This window comes from Phallusia mammillata, chromosome 6 (genome assembly GCF_965637545.1).
Source record: "Phallusia mammillata chromosome 6, kaPhaMamm4.hap1.1, whole genome shotgun sequence".
Classification (NCBI taxonomy): Eukaryota; Metazoa; Chordata; class Ascidiacea; order Phlebobranchia; family Ascidiidae; genus Phallusia; species Phallusia mammillata.
In genome coordinates, this window is record NC_137257.1 from 16,701,590 (window position 1) to 16,720,862 (window position 19,273).

A 19,273-nucleotide genomic window follows, 5' to 3' on the forward strand; every position below is an offset into this window, starting at 1 on the left:
ACTCCCAGCGATAATCATCAGTCACTTGTGGTTAGTGGTTTTTCCGGGACCGTTTTGTCGTGACGTGGCTTGGGAATACAAACCACATGCACTGTGAAACGTTTGCAAAATGCCAGTGGTACATGCTTGGGAAACTGAAGGAATCGAAACGTAAAAGGGTTTCCGTTCCCATAACAATACAGTGTTCAGTTGGCAGAAAGGGATGTTTGGTGGCTGCTATTTGGCCATTTCCTGAACCAGACTTTTTGAGGTTGGCAGGGTACGTACATCGCTAGGGAGAAAAGTGGCAATAAAAAATACAATAGTAATCACTTTTCATGCAAATATAATTGCTGTATTTAAAGAAACAGTTCGAAAAATAAATTTGAATACCCTATGTATATGGAGTCTTAACCAGTCCGTTGTTTCGTTATTGTGACAAACTTTACCCTTGTGTGTTTACGTAATTGCGTAATCTTGAACATGTGTAATTTTGACCTGTTTGCCCTACCCACGCGTTATGTAATGACCGCTCGTTTTGAATAATTTTTCAAAATCTGGCAAAGTGTTACGTGGTAAACTTCAAGTTTAACAAAATGAGAGCGCTGTGGAGAAAATGTTTACATGTAAGTATAGCAAAGGGTAAAAACACACCTTGAATAGTGTAATACATGCAAGAAAGCTCTAGTACTGTCCTGTACAAGATTTGAATGAAACTAAAATTATTCTGTCTGTCAAAACTTGATGCCGCAATCCGTCTGCGTTCGGTGAGCGTCAGAAAGAAGGCCTGGCTCAGTAATAAAGCTTACTCGAGGTCTGCAGGTGTGCGTGTAGTTGGACGGAAAGAAAGAGCGGAATTGGCAATACCGGAGAAAAAACAGCGACCCAACGCTTTCAGTCTTTCGCTCAGGGCGGCCCTTTATTCTTTCCCGCTGGCACTGAGCAAAGAACAGCGTACGCTTTGCTGTTTGTTTGGAGATGAGTTTGCCGGCTTTTATGCCGTGAGGGCGTGTTGGTTGTGCACCCCGATCGGGCATTTATGCCTGTTGATCTTTATGAAAAGTGCTTCTGAGGGTAAAGGTGTGACTGTAAGGAAAGGTATGGTCGAAATGATGAAGTATTTGGAAGCTAGAATGTTAGTATTATCAACACGAAAAACGTAGTGGCCTAAAATAATCGGCCTTAAACAAAGTTATTGTAAGTTATTGGTGTCGTGGCGTTAACATTCTAAAGTCAGAGACCTAACAAGTTTCGTACCGAGACTGATAAAAAATTCGGTACACTATTCACAGTTTTAAATAATCTGAGCCAAAAAATCAGAACCACGATTTGTGTGTAAAACGATAAAAAAATACTTTTTGAATTTCAAATTGCTTGACCTTAAAAATACAGCAAAAGCAATGTAATAAGCGTTTTGTTAAAAACGTTTCTCCAGCTGAGAACGATTGTTAGTAAACCAAACAGAAAAGTAGAAAACCGTTGACGTAACAAACTCTGGTAGTCAAGAAATTCACACCACTTCCACTAATACAGGAAACAGTTATTAAAATGTATCAGTATCAGTTCCTTGAAACAGATTGAGAACAGCTGGTTACCGATACCCGGGAGTTATTCAAACGCAATTTGATTTCAAGACAATACTGCATATTGATTGGTAGATATTGATTGCATGGCACTCGCTCTTTTCAAATTTTTCATTAGTTTGGGTTTGTAATCAACTGTTCTCAAAAGTATGGCTTCGCACGTGGAATGTATTATGCCGAGCTTTGTGCATTCATTCAAGATTTTTAAAATATGTAAGAAGCTATGCATCCTTTTTTATTCAATACACAATCTTTTGAAAAAGCGAAAAGAAAGCTCGTCACCCTACCTAGACAGTTAATTGCATTAAGCCCTTCAACAAACCAGCTTAAATGTATGAAGTGATACTCTGTTTAAGATTGACAAACTTAAAAGGCAACCTACCGGTCTTTCCCACCCTCTGTACTACGAGTAAAGCCTTATGTCGTAAGTTTCGTGTAAACAAAATTAAGGCCGGTCTTATCCCACATCAAGGCTTCATCGCTGGACGGCAGATTGGTCGATTACTTTTAAGTGATAAACAGGCAACGTTTCTTTAACTGATGGACGTTAAAATACAGCACCAAGATGATAGCAGAGAGCCATTACATCAGTGTAGGACAGATAAAACCTGATTTGGTTCTTAAGCATTTATAGCTTAATTATGACGTAACAAGGTGTATTGCTGCTCTTGTTTGCGCAACCTTAAGGTCATTTCATGCTTCGCTAATTTGGTGATAATAACAGCAGTTGTGTAGCAATTTTCTGCTAAACGCGTGTAGGGTGATTAAGGGAACAAATTGGTAACATTAGAAAGTAGTTTCGTGTTGTCAAGTTGATGTTAGGCAGCGTTTAAGTCGAACTATCTGTTCCCACGGTTCCAAATTACATGTAACTTGTTGGCATTCAAAGCTGTACTGACCAGAATTAGAGGCTTCGTTATGCTTCAACAGTGCCTTTGACAGCTTGTTTTACCCAGCAGTGTCTTTGTCAACCTTAGACAGCATAATGCATTACGTAAGGTGTCTTAGTGCCTTCTCTGAGAACAGACAGCAAAGAAATTCCTGTGCCAGTACAGGCGTGTTTCCTTTGCAAGTCTCATCCATTGTCGGTTCTTCTGGCCTGTCAAGGTTTGTGTTGCATTGAAACGAAAGAAAGCAGAAGCTTACAAGAGACTTAGGGCGATGCGGTTGAATTGCATAGCGAAAATATAACCCGGTGTTGGTGTTCGGTTTTTTAGGTAGAACTTTGTGCACAGTTTTAAGTGTTCCAAAAGTATGTTTGAACTAATCGATCTTGATATAAATTTGACAAGAAATGTGTTAACAGATTTAAACAAAAAAAGTAAAAAAAATATTCTTGGAAGATGTAAGCTGAGTTGGTAAAGCGAAAGTTATGAGATGTACGCACGGTTCATAGATTCGTTAAGTTTAAGAATCTGCACTTACAGCCACACAGTTTTTTGTTAAAGATTGTGTACGGAAAGCAGAAAACAGGTTTAAATTTAAAGCAATATTGTATGACAACAACTATCACAGTACTGCAATTTGAGGTAACCAGGCATCCAAACATTACTTATGGATCAGGTATGAGAATCTTTCCATCACAAGACACTTGAGGGAGATTTTTAGACAGTTGGCTGTCGCGCAGTTGTCGTAATGAACGGTTGTGTGCGCGTCAGGTACAAGATATTTGCGGTGCGAACTCCGAACAGCAGGAAGTCGAAGAGATCAACGAGTCTTTATAGCCACTAACACTTGACAGTACAATTCACACACCGCCAAATTGTTTCCGTCCGCCCACAACCGCACTTTCTGTCAATTACACCGTCGCCAGGTTACATGCTTTATCACAAGCAAGTATGTTATGCAGTTGCCTGATTTTAGGTCATGTACTTTAGTTTACGAGATATGTGTTTTCAACTTTAGCTTTATGCAAGTATCGTTTGAAATGACTTTCTACTGGTGATGCATTGAGCTACTTACTGCGAAACTACAGAGCTTTTATATTGTTGATTGTAATAAAACCTGACTGATTCAAGCATAGTGATGCAAGTGTTGTAGCCGGCGCTATTGCTCAGAAATGTTGCCAAAGCGCAGCAAAAGCTATCGCCATTGCCCAAGGCTCAAGAATTCGGCAGTCGGACATGTGCAGTAAAAGTGCGTTGAGTTTTAACACCGCTTGACCTATGTCAGCCTGTGTGACGAGACTTATTGATCGATTGACAACTGAGGGATATCCATTGCTCTTTGGTGCTGATGTATCCGTAACAAGGGACCAATTGCACACAGCTGTTTCGTAAAATGCACTGGTTGATTTGTTAATAAGTATTGGTTGAACAGAAAATAATGTTTTATTGCAGACAGGTTGTTTAAAAGTAAAACTGGTTTATTGACCTTTATCTTCAGAATGACAGGTTTTTTTTTCATTTTGCAGTATTTCATTGCGTTCTGGTGAGCATTAGTTTTGTCAATTTGTTGAAAACAATCTTGTATTAAACACATGCCAGATGTGAAAGATCACACAAAAACAAGTCGACTTACCATAGTTCTGCGTTCAATATCAAGATAGGTTCCGTATTTTAATTTGGATTAGCCTACTGCAAACAGTGGCCTTATGCTGGCGGTCGTGTTGTATTAAAATTAGTTCGGCAAATTTCTGAGTGCTGTTCAAAAATGTTGCATATGATTTATCACTTTCAGTATTACTGTGACTAAAAGTGGGAGTAAAAAGATTGTCAATATTTTGTTGCGACGAATCAGCACATATAGTATGGAGTAACAGAAACACGGATTTAACTAATAGGATTTACATGTAAAGATGAAAGAAGACATGATGGTTTCAAGCCGCCGAGTTTTGATATTTATTTTGCTACTTATATGCGGTAAGTAAGTCTTAAATCCCTGTAATGCTGAAACCAATTAGCGTTTATTTTGATTCGTTTATGATATTGCTAATTGTTGTATTCTTGTAAAACATATGGTAACCCAGTTGAATGCAGGTAATATATATCCATTGCAGTCACAGTAAATCAGATATGCTGAGCAAAAGCGTTTAATAATTTATACGCCACGTAAATGGCAAAAAATGGTCATTACATTTTTATCGTTCCTGCTGGTCGATACAAAGTCATATTTGTCTGTTTGTTTGGACTTTTGGATAACGATTTAAATGCACGCGGATTGCGCTTAGAACATTTGCTTTGTAACCGCCCAAAAGTTTGATTTTAAAGACCCTTGCTAACCTTAAAACTATTTTTGTGGCAAATGGCATGTGCGGCATACGCCTTCCTGGAGAGAAATTCCTAAATCAACGTGGAAATATTTGCAGTATGTATTTTGCGTTCGACAGCGCCAACAAATCGCTTGTTTCCAAAATTGTCTTTGGGCCGACGATGCTTACATTGTGACGCCACTATGCTGCGGCGGTCGCGTATTCGGCGTTTGTGTACATTGAGCCCACGTTCCACAGACGTGCTTGACAGGGCGTCACAAAATATCGTGGTACTTTCAATGCCAATTTTTATCTCGATTAAATTTTTATCCAATAGCCATGTAAATAACTACATTGCATCGCCAATATGAATAGCTACAAATACAGTTGTTATCTCATTTTTGCCAAGCGTTACCCCTGCTGTTTTATTGGAGACATAAGTTTTCATACACCTTCCGTTCTACGTTTACAGTCGTCTGTAACTGCTTGTTTATGTCTTGGTCGGTGAAACTGGCGCCATTGCGCAGTACTATTACTATTCATTGACATGTTTACAACGGGTAAAATGAAAGTGCATGTGTGGTTTTCTTAAAATTGCAATTTGGATCCAGGTATGTGTACCAAAGAATTCCTAGCAATTTGAATTTCGTTTTGACATTAAATATGAAAAAGAAGCTCATTAAAACGAAAAAAAGTCACGATGAAATCAAAATTGGCAAAAGCAGAACTTACAATGAGATACATCAATCTTTCTTAACCCGACAAACGAATCTTTACAATTCGCAATTTTGCCCTGAAGTCTTCAACATAAGCTAGATATTGCCAACCACGGTATGTTCGTGTCAAGATTTTCGGACCGACATTTCTGGCGTTCCTGTGGCAAGGCCGGGTCGAAATGAGCGCGGCCGGTTAACTCTATGACGCAATCTTATGCTAATGTAAACTCATTCGTTTGATCAAACGGCAAAAGTTCGTTCGTGTGTCACTTAACCACCGGTCAAACCAGGAAATCCAATTAGCGGCAATGATAGCCGATAAAATCATGAATAACTTCAGTTTTGTAGATATGTTGTAGATATACCTTCCCCATAATACCTGAATGAAGGATAAAGTTTGTATTGACAGAAACAAAAGTAGTTTTGTGTTAAAGTTCACCAAATGAAGGATATGTGTTTGTTACTTAACTGGTTAAAACTACACGTGTTTATGCGTAGCACATTTGCTCTGGCCAATATTTTTGTAATTTTTCTGCATTAATGTTGCTGCCAAATTCAAAAAACGGCGTTCAGTTTCATTGAAGATGCAAAGAGACTGAAATAACCAAAAAAAAATTGTTAAGCAAAAAAATAATATGGACCTTCAAAGATTTGATAGAAAATTAAATTTGTGAGTTGTACCCATACAGTTGGCTATTCTGTCCACAAAAACAAAAAAGTCAATTGTATATCATGAGGTTCTTAAAGTGACCATGATACCATACTGTACGCTGCCCAAAGTGATGACAACTCTAGTCCAGCTGTATCGTGTGCGTCTGTCAAGTTATCGTAAATCAACTTTCACCCAGTATTGATCAATACCCTCGATTTTATGAACTCACGTACCATCGATCGAGCGTTTAATGTTTAAACCTTCAACACTGAATTCAAACCAGGAAACGCATTTCGTTCATATTGCCCATGTTACGTAGAATACTAGGAACAATCAAATTTATTGTAATTTTAATGATACATATTTTGACACCTGGTAACGATAGCTGCATACATTTTGACGAGCCTCTTGAACCCAGCTATTGGTGGCCAAATCAGATAGTTAATATGTTTTGTTCTCGTCTTTTTCGACCAAGAAACTTTATAATTGTGCACGAACTCATTGTTACAAACGTCAAAATATGGGAATTGTTTGCAGAGGCAATTTGCAAGACCTAATTGCTTTGAATAACTTCCTTAATACTTAGTCAATTTCGGCCCCAAATAACATGAGAAGAATGCTTTGTTTTCATTTTTCCAGTATTATAGATTGGAACAGTTTTTGTGCAATCAGTGAAGTTCAAAACTTTTCAAAGAATGTAAACCAAAATTTGGTTTTCAGTTTTGTCTTTTATGTTGCATTAAAATTTGTTTTGACGGCGAAATAACGTGTATTCAATTGCCCAAAATCCCTCCAATAAAAATACGGCCGTATTATTAGAATGTGATGAAAGTCATGCCGTTCGAGACTGTTTGCTTTTGTCGTTTACACAATGTAAAGGTCGCTTCGGCCGTTCCCCGAAGATTTGGCAGCATAGATATATCATACGGAACTAAAACCTGTATTTTGCACCCCTTTCAAGGCTTCGGTCATCGGGATTTCAAATCTGTGAACCCGAGATACGAAACATGGTCGCGCTGTCTGCGTTTCAATGGCACGGATTTGCGCCCACTGAAGTGGAGGGTTCATAAAATTGAGATTTCGTTTTGCGGGCGCACCCTAGCCTCGAGTCATGCCTAAGTTTGTTGCATTTTGTTGGAAAAGTGGATTTCTAGTGCAATTTGAGCAAATGGTCGCAAAGAACATAGCAGGATCGGGTTAGGGTTTTTCGAGATTTGGTTAGTGATAATGTCGGCAATTTTATATTGCATTTTGAAACTGGCTGTTTACTTGGCTATGATTCGCAGACAAATTTACAAATATAATTTACCGTGATTTATGCTTCAAGATAGGAATTTAGTAGTAACGTGGTTTGCCTGTTGGGATGAATTATCTTTTGCAAGTAACATTTAAAACAGACAAAATCTGATGTAAAATCGAGATTAAAGAATTTAGACAGGTAAAAGATTCTTCTGGCAAACCTAACAAACCTAAAATATTTTTTCCAAAAATGAATGGTGGAGTTTTTATTGTAGCACATCGACTAACCACATTAGATTTGTTTTCTGCATGTAGACCATCAAGTAACTATTATATTGCGTGAACCCCTTGCGCCTTTTGTGAAAATAAAAATAAAGTAAACTAACACCCGTAAGTCGATTCTTGACCTTGTCGCTGCTCACATATTTTAGCAATACGTCAGTTTGTCCTAATGCTGTTTAGACCGAAAACCAATCCCTAAGGTTACTCGGACAAAAACTGCATTATGGCAAAACAGTAATCGTGTTTTAACAACGTCTGGAGTGCTGTAAAGGACGGGTGCGGACCGTAGGGGTCAACAGTTTGGCGTAGAGCATTTGGTTCTCGCGGCGCGAAGAGTGTTTTCGCGGTTAATCAGCGAACGAACGAGCTTCTCACTTGTCAGAAGCAGCCTCATTTGCGGTAAGGGAAGTTGCACGGCATACAGGCTTGAAAAATTCTCTCACATGCCTTGCGCGTTTTGTAGCTCTTTGGTGTAGAGACCGCTTTTGTAGAAAGGTATGATATGTCTGTAACGTCGTAATGCAATGGAACCAAAGTGGTGCATATAACAGTGCTAAGATTATATCAGATAAAAGTATATTGTTAAAATTGTGGTTTAAAAGGGTTAAATTTTTCTTACCAGCAAGGTTTGAAGTGTTGGGATACAAGGTACGTTTTCACAATATGCTTAAAAGGAATTAGTTTCCTAAGCTGGGTTGACATGAGTTTTTAGACTTCGATGCTATCTTTTATTTGAGTGACGTCACGCGAATTCGGGTTGAACTCCAATTGAAAATATCTGTTTTAAAAGGTCACGGCATTTCTAGTGTTTTATCTTAAACCTTTTTTTTTCATATATGTTCTGACATTCAAATTGATGCCCCGGATATTGCCACAGATAGTATCGCGTTTTGTATCTGCTCATATATAAAGATATATTCGACAAAGAACTAAGATAAAAACCGAGAGTAAGCCCTATCGCTGTACGGACAATCATTGCTATTAAGGGGTATAAATTGATAGTCTGCAATTTCAACATTTTGCAGTCTCAAATTTAGTGACAAATCTCGTTATGAGTGAAATAGTTATGAAATTACAATTTTTATTTCCAGTGGCTTAAACAATGTTTGCCTGTGTTATGCATTTACGGTTTGATCCCATACTAATCGACCTGTTATAGCATTAAATCGGCCTGTTATAGCATTAAAATTTTACCTTGGTACGTGATTTTACTTGTAAGAACGCTTTGTATATACTCATCATACAGTTGCGTATCTTAATTCAGTTACTTTTCTTTTCAGTTCCGAAACGAATTCTTACCGACCGTCTTCCGTCATCAGTGTTGTCTGCGTCATCAGACGAACCGGAGGAAAACCCTTTTCTTTCCACCACAACGGAGCTCCTTACCTCCACTACATCGGCGCCAAGCAAAGCAGTCCATCCCTCCAGTAAGTGTCATCGTACATTTTTCTGGGTTTCCTGCCACACTACAGCCGTAGGGTCAACCTGGGTGGCCGAAAGGTGCCTTTTTCGCTTCATTGACTGTCAGTAACCTTTGCCAAAATATAACGACCTGAATTGCTGGCTAATTTGGAACTTTTTCTGTCAGTGTTTTTGTCTTCATGTGATTGATAGGTCATGTTTTATGCTTTCAAATCAATTCAAATTGGTTTATAACAAGCCGCAACACAAGCAAATGGCAAATGTAGTGTTTTCACTTTCAGTTCGAGTAGTTACGACAAGCACGTCTTCTGCAGTATCAACTACGACAGAGGTTGCGTCATCGACTCTCACGTCAACAGAAGTAGAATTGAACGTTACTGAAACGAAACAAACAGGTAAATAACTATTAAAAAATGAACTGATATTTTGTTCTTACTTGCTTTTGGATTTTTCACTTATGGATTCACATTGGATTGTTAACATTTCGTTTCAGCTATGTTGAAAATCTTATCCAACGTATTCAGTGATTTGTGGTGTAAACTGTCATAAATGTGCTAAACTTGAAATTAAATTTCCTGTTAGATATACCAACATTATATGCTGGGGAAAAATATCAAAACTTGTATTTGAAAACAGCGGAAATGTGAAATAGGTACACAATGCAAAAACTTTCAAAACGTAAAATAGTAACCATTGCTGGAGTGCAAAAATAAACATTTTGTAACACATTAGAGGAAAAACAAAATTCAAATGACAGCATAGATCCCGCTAAAAATTACGTAATTTGTTTTTCTTCGCTTTTAAATTGAATGATGCAATGGCAAAGACCATTTGATAACATTTCCAGCTTCAAAAACTGTTTGTCACCAATTCTGTTTAAAGATTTAGCACTGTTTGCACGATTTACGAGTCCAAATTTAACACAACGCATGAACAAATATATACTATATTTGTGCACAGTATATCATTCAGCACATACGGTGTACATTAGAGATTGATTTAAACGCTAAAAAGTAACTAACGCTGATTGAAAAATGTGGCTTAGTTGGGAAAGTCCACATGGAAATATCCATGCTTGTCTGTTGGCAAATTGCCGTTACCTCCGTACTTTACAACTGGAACAGCAATCGAGGCGACGTATTTTTCATCTAAATCATCAACTTTGCGCGGACTTCCTTTGACAGGTGAAGAGTAGTGATCACGCTCTGTCGATGCCGTCGGTCGAGCGTCAAGTTTTAAAGTTACATTTTTCTTTGACGTAGACACTTCTGGCACTGGTATTGGCGCTTGACCCAAGTTTACCCAACTTTTAATGTCTTTTCGTTTTGTCGAATCCATTTCTCCAAGTACCGCCATGTCCATATAACACACCGTACTCGGTTCGGCTACTTGCAAGGTGCTCATTAACCCACCTTCGCTACACGTGGTTTGCTGTGACCACGTGCCAGTCATGGACGACTGCGCATTGGGGTCAGGGGTCATCAATTCTGGAGGTGGCGGTGGAAATTCCATTGAACGGGATGAAGTACCATGTTTAGTGTTTCCAAGTTGTTCGTTGTTAGTCAGGTTTCCAGTACTGCACGTTTTTCTCTTTTGCCGCCGGGTCTTGGTCTTTTTGGGGGTTCTGTATTGTAGATTTGCGCCGCTTTCAGCCGCTGGTGGAGAAATTTCATCGTCTGAAAAAATATTTACAAATAGTAAAGCAAAAGCACTCAACTTTTCTTGGACCAAAAGAATCTGGTTAAAGGGATGAATGTTTGATCCTTAAATCGAACTTGCATTACAGTTTACTTTAACTGATATCCATTTGTATCCATTAGGCAAATCTGGGTGTGTGTTCAAGCTTATCCGTCTTTATAAAGTTATGGCAATGTCTTTTGCACAGCAGTAAGGTTTTTCATATCTTAACTCGTATCGCACCACTGACAGACAATAGCTGCCAATGAAGCAGATAGGTTTATCAGCTGCAAGCAGAAATGCTTATCAAAGAAAAATTCCCAGTCGGTGTAAAGACTGAGATTGTTTTCTTCTTTAAAGGTGGAATGTTTGGCAGACTTAATGAACGTTTTGTTCAAGAAAGATATTCAAAGGTAAAATAAAGTACTCGGGACTTTGTACTTTAGTGTGTAAAGATGTTTTTGCTATACCTGTGAACATATCATCAAAGGTGCTCCCAGACCACATCGAAGCATTATCGTCATCTAAGTCCAATGCCGATCCAGCAGACTGCAGGTAAATGCGCGGTTTTAGATGATCTGTGCCCTCAATTGGAGCTTGCTCTTTCGGCACAGCGTCATATTGATGGGCTGCTTGCTTTGGCGAACCAGTTAGTTTTTTGAAAAATGTCTTCATTGCGAATTTCTTTTGTCTTGGAGGTGGCTTTTCCGGAGTCTTCTTATCCGGTTGTGTGTTGTCGGTGCCAGTGACGTATTTTACTGAAGGCACTGCAAAATAATTTGCAATAAACGAATAAGATTTGTTTTGCAAAAGTTCGGCGCCTAGTTAACTTGATCAGGGAAACTGGTCTTTCACAAACACTTGATACGTAATTCAGAGAATTAGGATGCAAGTATATTTGTAAATACATTGTGAAACACGGTACCTTATGATTAGGCGTTACAGATACACAAACATAGTAAAGTTGTCATTTAATTTGTACACGATTTCAAGAGGCTCTACAAATGCACTTGTGGGTTGGGCAGGAGAAAGTGTTTAATTTTCAGTGGCGGTATGTTAATGTAAGTGGGATTTCCTCATGTTTTTCAAATTTGTGTCTTATTTCAGGCATTGTCACGTATACATAAGTTTTTATATCATGACAAATTTCCCATAATTTGTGGACTTGCTATTTTGGCTGCCAAAGAGGCTTTCTACCGTGTGGATTTTGGTTGCTGTCTTTCTTGAAGAAACCTTTCTGTTTTGAATCATCTCTTGGTGTTGGAACCCTGCTCCAACGTTTTTTTAGTTGTAAATCTCCTTCGCCGTTGTTCTGAAAACAACGCAAACGATTTAAAAAAACGTTGACAAAGCATGACGTGTTGAAATTCTAGTTGCGAAATGCCATAATTTACACATTATTATCTGATCCGATTTGTGTGTTTATTTCACGATGGACTTCGAAATCAGTCCCTATAAAACTGTTAGGCAGGTTAACAGGCGTGCCTGGTGCAAAAATAAAAGCATAAAAGCTCGGTTGAAATATTTGCTTCTTTTCACTTTATAGTCATTTCTGACTGTACATCGCACATTGCAAAGTTTCTGTCCACAAACAAAAACACAATGCCAATGTCTATAAACTTTGCGGTTTCTTTACCACATCCTGGGATATTTTGCAACTCCAGAACCTAAATTATCTGCGCACGACTCTTGGCGTCGCAATCGCGGCTGGAAAACACGAAACTACCACCTTGGCAGGTGCGAGTTTGTGCAACATGTTGGTAGTTTGCGACGAATGCACCAATTTGCGGTTTTGCTAGCAAGGCAGTGGCTTCGTTTATTGACACAGTGAAAGGTGGCGAGATTAGATTGCACCTTAAGCCCTTTTTGATGAATTTAAATGAAAGTTAGTAACTCCATTTGAAGATACCGCGACGAAATATATTTATCTTGAATTCATAAGGATAGATACTTTTGAAAGTTTGTAACTTTGAGATATTTGCATTTGTAGAAAATAGTAACGCCACGATATTAAAACCTGTTTACTTTAACCTCACGCCGTATATTGATAATATTATGCTAAAACCTACATTAGATTTGTGTTTATCCCGAAGTGAATATACTCAGTAGAACGACAAACGTTCTGGAAGCGTCAATGCCAGCTTACCTTTACTTTAACTGTCATCTTGGGCTTGTAAACACTGTTTCCGACTTGAACCCCCTCTGGATCGGTTATTGTCACCGATATTCGCGTTGGGTGGTTTTGAAATCTCTTGGCCAGGAGCTTGTTTTCTGGTTTCTAATAAATGTAAATATTTTCCATACGGTGATATGTTTGGCTACTAGACACTAATTTTGAGAAAAAAATCATCTTTGGGGTGATTAGATTTAAAGATTAATGTGTTGTAAAGTAACTTAGTCTAACTTATATGCACTTTTGTCTATACTTTTGATTGATGTGCTTTGGCTTAGGGGCTACGATATTACGTTTAGTTTTTTTTAGACATATATGATTTTACATGTAAGGAATTTTAACTAAAATAAAATTGAACAGCGTCATCTCACAAACGTTCAGCTTTTATAACTTTTTACAAACTTTTAGCCAATAGATTTTGTTATCTGTTTTATCACCAAGACTTTTAAAAAGATAAAAAAACAGAAATATTACCTTTTGAGGAGTTTCCTCTTCCACAATATACTCATTCCCTCTTCTTCCTTTTGCGCCCGCCTCTTCCTGAGGATTTTCTCTCGTCTCCATACCAGCCTCATCTCCGGGGTTCGAAGTGACCGAAGATCGAGAAAAAATCCGAGACCCATGAGCAGAGATGCTCTCATAAAGATGTTCTGATACTCGCGCTATCCTCTGCATCACCGTTAAATGATGAGGATCAGCTCCACTTGATTCTCCGGATGTTGCTTTGGCTTCTAAACTCTTCTTCCGTGATTTGTCTGGACGTTGGTTTGCAGTCTCTGATTCGAATACTGTGTCTTCGTCTGTTTAATTGAAAGTAGAATCAATTTAATAACTTAAGAATAATGAAAAATATTAACTGTTTGCGTAAAGCGATGGCTCCCGACATTTATCGACGAATTCCACACTTAACAATTCAAAACATTTTCATTCCTCCCCAATAGACTACATAGGAGATACTTAACCATACGAAAGATCATTTAAAATTGAGCATTTTATCAATTTTACCGGTTTTAATCCCAAAGCTAGAGTGTCTATTTACAAACCACATGTATAAATTGGAGTTAATTTCTCCCCTAAGTTTCAACATTCCTCCCGTATGAGGAATTCAGTCCTGGTCGGGAACTATTGGCGTAAAATGGAAATTTGTGTAAACGAGCCAGGTTCGACATTTTAATAAAGTAATTAAAGATTACTGTGTTTTTTGGTAACGCAAAATTTTGACATAATTAATTTATTGAGAACGGCTGTGTTCTGTTGGAGCTACTTGGTTACAATCTTGAACACTGTTACAAACATATATTTTTTGCTCACCTGCAAAACTTTTCATTTCAACTGGAGGCAAGCTGTCGGAAGTAGCTCGGTTTCCCTTGCCTTTGCGCTTCCGTCTGCGCTTTGAGCATCGTCTTTTCAGGTAAAACACCGTAAAGATAAAAAAGAGAAAAACAAAAACGAGAAGCAGCGCTATAACCCACGTCAGCCAATCAGAACCGGATACCTTCACTTCTTCAGGCACTGCAGAGTAAAGCGTAAGGTGAATAACATACTGACGCAGGCTGGACTATGACTTTGTAGGTTAGTCACGTCCGTTTAAGTAAGGATTGATACCTCAATGACGCCACCCAGGAAAATAGTTAACACAAAGAAGATTTAGACAGCTTCAAAGTGAAAACATTTTGTTCGATTTGCCAGAATACAAACGCTTTAAAACAGACAAGTATTGTTTCAGCCTGATCTGACACCAAAAAGTCAATATAATCGGCACTTGTTATAGGGCCCAAAAACTGACCTTGTCGACATTGTTTTTCAATACGAAGTTCTTGTCTGCAACCATTGGAAACCGGGGCAACTGGTAGCGTACAATACTGATGTCTGTAGCGTATCTGCAGGTGTCAAAAGAGATTTACTTTTACATCATTTTTAGCTTAAGATTAGTAAGCTGACGCCAGGCACTCTGTGGTATACGGGTTTAAGCATTGGAATTTAAAATTCTTTTAGAAGATATCCCTTATTTAACAACTTATTACTTTATTGATGTATTGCTTAAAAAAATTCAGAAAAAAAGAGAGTTTATAACGACCAACACTAGAATTTCATTAGTATTTCTTGACATATTTCTTCCATGCATATATTTGGAATCTTACCTTAACTTTAGGATCGTCTTTCGAACGTTGCCATTCTCCCCATTCTTTGTATGTAGCGTAAGAGCGACAGTCAAGAGGTATGTTGGGTAACGCACAGGATTCAACATTTGCTTTTATTGTTCCATTGCATAATATTATGTAACTTTCCGTGCTGTGACAAAAAAAAAACGTTGCTTACATAAAGTACATTGCAATGATTGATGACTTTGAAATTTCACAAGGCAACTGTTAAACAATAGGATACTTCTAAAAAAAAGTTTTTACGCAACTAAAATTGTTAATTGTCAGTATAGCCAAAAACGCACTGCGCAGAAAAGGGAAGATACCGTGTATAAAAAAGATCACATCATAAACCATTACAAAGAGACACAAATAATTGAATACCATCCACTATACAAATGACACGTTCATTTTGCGTTCCTATAATCAAAATCTTTAATCCGTTGACCTCAAAAACCTCACTGTCCCGTTATTTGTGATGCATCGAGTGTAGTGTCTTGGTTAAAATAGTATCTTACCCGTTACACGGTGCAGACGACTTGGTTTTTTCATCACAAGCTCCATGTAGTGTATTTGGGTCCAAGTTAGTGAATGTGTGTTCACAATCATTTATACAAGTAGTAATAGATTGATCAAGCCCATTTCTTGGTCTTTTTGTAGTTATTCCTCTGTAAACAAATGTTTTACGTCCAAGAGTATATTTTTAAATTGAATGAATTTTAATGCAGAAAATGCAAAGATAAAACTAACATTTTTTACATGTCGGTTGATATTGTAGCGTTAAAAAAACAGGACATTAAATTAAATTTTTAAGTTTGTTTTTTTGTACTCCTTAAGGTAAATAAGGTAAACACAAAAAGCCCGACTTGCATTAGAACCACCAGACTGTATTGCAATTTATTAGCATCAAGCCAATACAAATCCTGGTAAATTTATTCTGGGAATCTTTCCCTATTCTATTGCCATTGTCGCAACGATTTCCACCTTTCAGTTTAGTCTGTTGGTCTTTCAGTTGAGGATTGATTGTGTGTGCAAAGGAAACATTAGATTTTTCTATTTTCAATGCCTTTTCTATTTTTAATCCCTTTTACTGCTTTCTAGACACTGAAGATGCTTTTTAGCGAAATTAATTTGTTTTTACAACACTGTCAACACTGATTTCAGCCTGGAAATAAACATTTCCCGAACTTGTGATCAAGCCAATAAGTGATAAGTTGCAGACAGTGCACACTGTTTCGACCTATGAGGTATTATCAGTGCCGCTCGTGACGAGAGATATTTTTAGTCTGTTACTCCCAACAAACTGTGTGCCGTTGGATGGCTACTCCAGCCGATACGGCCGATCTCTTGTCAATAGCTGCACTGATGAGACCTTATGGGTCGAAATAACAAAGAAAAATCAAGCCAGCCGTTAACATTACCAAATAGACATCGAAGCGTATATGACGCAGGAAAACAAACAACAATGACAGATATTAGAATTCAATTAGTCTCACATTGTTGTTGTTTTTGTTGTTGTGGGCTCTGTACATGCAGGACATGAAGTGGTATCGGTTTGGCTTTGTAAACCTTTTGAACCCGCACAGTATATGCTTGGTGTTGTTTGACCTGGTCCATCAAAACACCTATAAAATGAACACAGTTATTTTCTCTCTTTCGCCGTTTTTTATAATGGCTTATTGTGCAAGATATGATAACAAAGTAACAGTGGACATTATTCATGTTTTGTACAACGCTTGTGGGATCATTACAAATTATGTAGACTGCCATGTTTTACATGGACATTTCATCAACTGTTTAGTGATGTTAACAAGACTAATATCCTGTGCTGGGGATTAATTCGCACATCAGATGTTTAATGACGACATCGTTTCCGTATACGCAATGCAGATAGCGTGTAATTATAAGCTGACAATGTAACTACTACTGTTTAGGGTCTGTTTTGACAAATGATTGCGTAATGAATATCTAATGCAGTTTCGCATTCAAACGCCATGATGTTGATGAAACTTTAGATCCAGATGAATTTGAAACCAATGCATGAAAAGTATTGCTCTTCCAGTTTTTATAAGAAAAAATCGACGTTTCGACGTCCCATACAAGAGTTCATCGGGATAATAGCATATCTTGGAAGGCAAATTTCTTATAAAGCGACAAATGCAACAAAATAAAATGATATGGTATCTTGTTCTGCTTGTATATTATAAGCAATCTATTGATTGTTGAAAAAAGCTTGTACATATCAACAATAAGTTGGATATTATTTGAGAGCAATTACCTTCTTTTCCTGGATTTGTTTCCTCCGCAAGTCTTTGAGCAAGCTCCGTAACTGCTCCATTGCGTCCATTGTCCAGTGCAACTGTCGTTGTTCTGGCAAAACCGAGTCTGTCTCACCTCGCATTTAGGGTCTGTACTGCATGTTAGAAGAATCTGAAATACAAGTTTTGTTTCTTGGTTTAAGTTTTTTTCTCGGTTTAAAGATACGACCAGTATGTATTGTATTGTTTTTTAACATTTTTTTTTAACCAAAATGCTAGCTGATTTTACGTTGGAGTTTCGGGTTTTCTACAAACACAGCAAATGGAACATTTTGTTATGTTTTAGGTTCTTATGGTTGGTCGTGGTAGATGGACTGTTTGTCATATCGTAGTTCACATTATCGTAGTTCAATTTAAAGGCATTGTTGGAGACCTGAGATTTCGACTTGTTTCGATTGTTTTACTCAGAATTAAACAATCCTGACGATGACTTACCGTTTCTGATGCTCTGTCGCACGTTCCAGTGCAAACAAGCGTTATGGCTTGTTGCACTAATTCGCCCTGACAAACCAGTGGATAGGAACAGTTGCTGACCTGTTGGAAGATTGCACCTTCGTTGCACAACTTTGGTCCACAATAACTATAAGAAACAATATTGTCAAATACTCCAACGCTTCATATTACAACATTTTTTCTTCTTAACCTTTTCAACCGGATTTTGGTTCTATCTAGTGATAAAAATTAATCAAAATAAGGACTCCTTTTGTTTGTGGTGCTTACTTTGATCTGACGTAGTTACAACGTTCGGTGCAGGTGCCTGGAGGATTTGTTACCACCCATTCACAATTGACTGCAGAAATAAATCCAAAAAATGCGAAAATTATTGAAATGTGCAGCATATCGTTGCCAGCAATCGACAAAGTTCTTGATGCAACACAATTTCTTCAAAATATTTTGTTTACAATTATACTAAGAAAAAATGATTCGTTATTCTTGTCTACCTGTGGATGTGAAAATTAGAAATTTTAACGTCGTTTTAAACTTGTATTCCTTTGATAAATAAGACTAACGTTGGTTGTTCTGTCGTACTTTTAAAACTATCTTTCTGTACTGAGAGTAAGAGGTAAGAAAATCTTTTAAAAAATATGATTATTTTTGACCAGCATCAAAATAGATGTCTGTTTGCAACGGAGTTTAAAAATTCTATGTGTTTTGTTTCCACTTCTCTTCAACACTAGACGCAACAAGCTTTGCATACAATAACATCAACGGCCTATAGCTGGCGTAACAAAATACAACAGATCATCACTAAATACAAGCAATCACTGGGTCCGCAATGCTTCGAAGGCTCTGCTTTATGTGTTGTGCCCCCTTCCGCTCTCGCTCTAATTTCCGGTGCATTCTCACTCTACCTGTCATGTGACTCACGGGCCACTACGTAACTATTACATCACAATCAAACCGCCAACAAACAGCTTCCGAGCCTGATGGGTTGCTGATTAACTGATCCAATCAAAATTAAGTTTTGAGCTTTTTTGGTTTAGGTTTTACGGGTTCGAAACTAGGATATGATTCGACCCTTTAAAAAATGTTGGTCATATTCTTCGTTACTCATTAAGTACTGGGATTAGGGCCTTACATAGAAGTATACGCCCGGATATTGTTAAACACTATGCCATAAACGTTAGACGATAAAATATTTTTTTTTTAAAACTGGTAAATCCCACCTACCTTTACGTTGTTGCTTTTAAATAGTAGCAACTTATTTAGGAACACTATACACGGACTTGAAAAGTAAATCATAATCATATCTTTGACAGTTATGTTTATGATTAAAAAACTTATTTAATTCACGACTTGCAAATATAACTCTGACACAAGGTATTATGTTTACCTATATAATTCCAATCAGTAACAGCCCGATTCAAAGGTTTTTATCTGTGGCTTTTGAACTGGTTTAA

The 19,273-nt window shown here is 37.7% G+C and overlaps 2 protein-coding genes across 2 annotated transcripts in view; one reads left to right on the forward strand and one right to left on the reverse strand.

Moving 5' to 3' along the window:
- Positions 1-19,273, forward strand: part of LOC145232443 (uncharacterized) — a 42,890-nt gene that overhangs the window by 19,269 nt on the left and 4,348 nt on the right. The window contains exons 7-8 of the mRNA XM_080097068.1: positions 8,922-9,068; positions 9,345-9,458. Coding sequence (XP_079953194.1) covers positions 8,922-9,068; positions 9,345-9,458 — 261 coding nt within the window. The remainder of the gene's footprint in view (positions 1-8,921; positions 9,069-9,344; positions 9,459-19,273) is intronic.
- On the reverse strand, positions 9,663-18,307 carry LOC145232444 (uncharacterized). Its single transcript, XM_080097069.1, has 13 exons — positions 18,093-18,307; positions 17,808-17,952; positions 17,333-17,484; positions 16,551-16,679; positions 15,573-15,722; positions 15,055-15,205; positions 14,700-14,793; positions 14,225-14,425; positions 13,388-13,713; positions 12,887-13,018; positions 11,938-12,052; positions 11,211-11,507; positions 9,663-10,739 (listed from the first exon to the last, which is right to left on the reverse strand). The coding sequence occupies exons 1-13, from the start codon at positions 18,209-18,211 to the stop codon at positions 10,105-10,107; spliced, it is 2,646 nt and encodes an 881-aa protein (XP_079953195.1). The 5' UTR covers positions 18,212-18,307; the 3' UTR covers positions 9,663-10,104.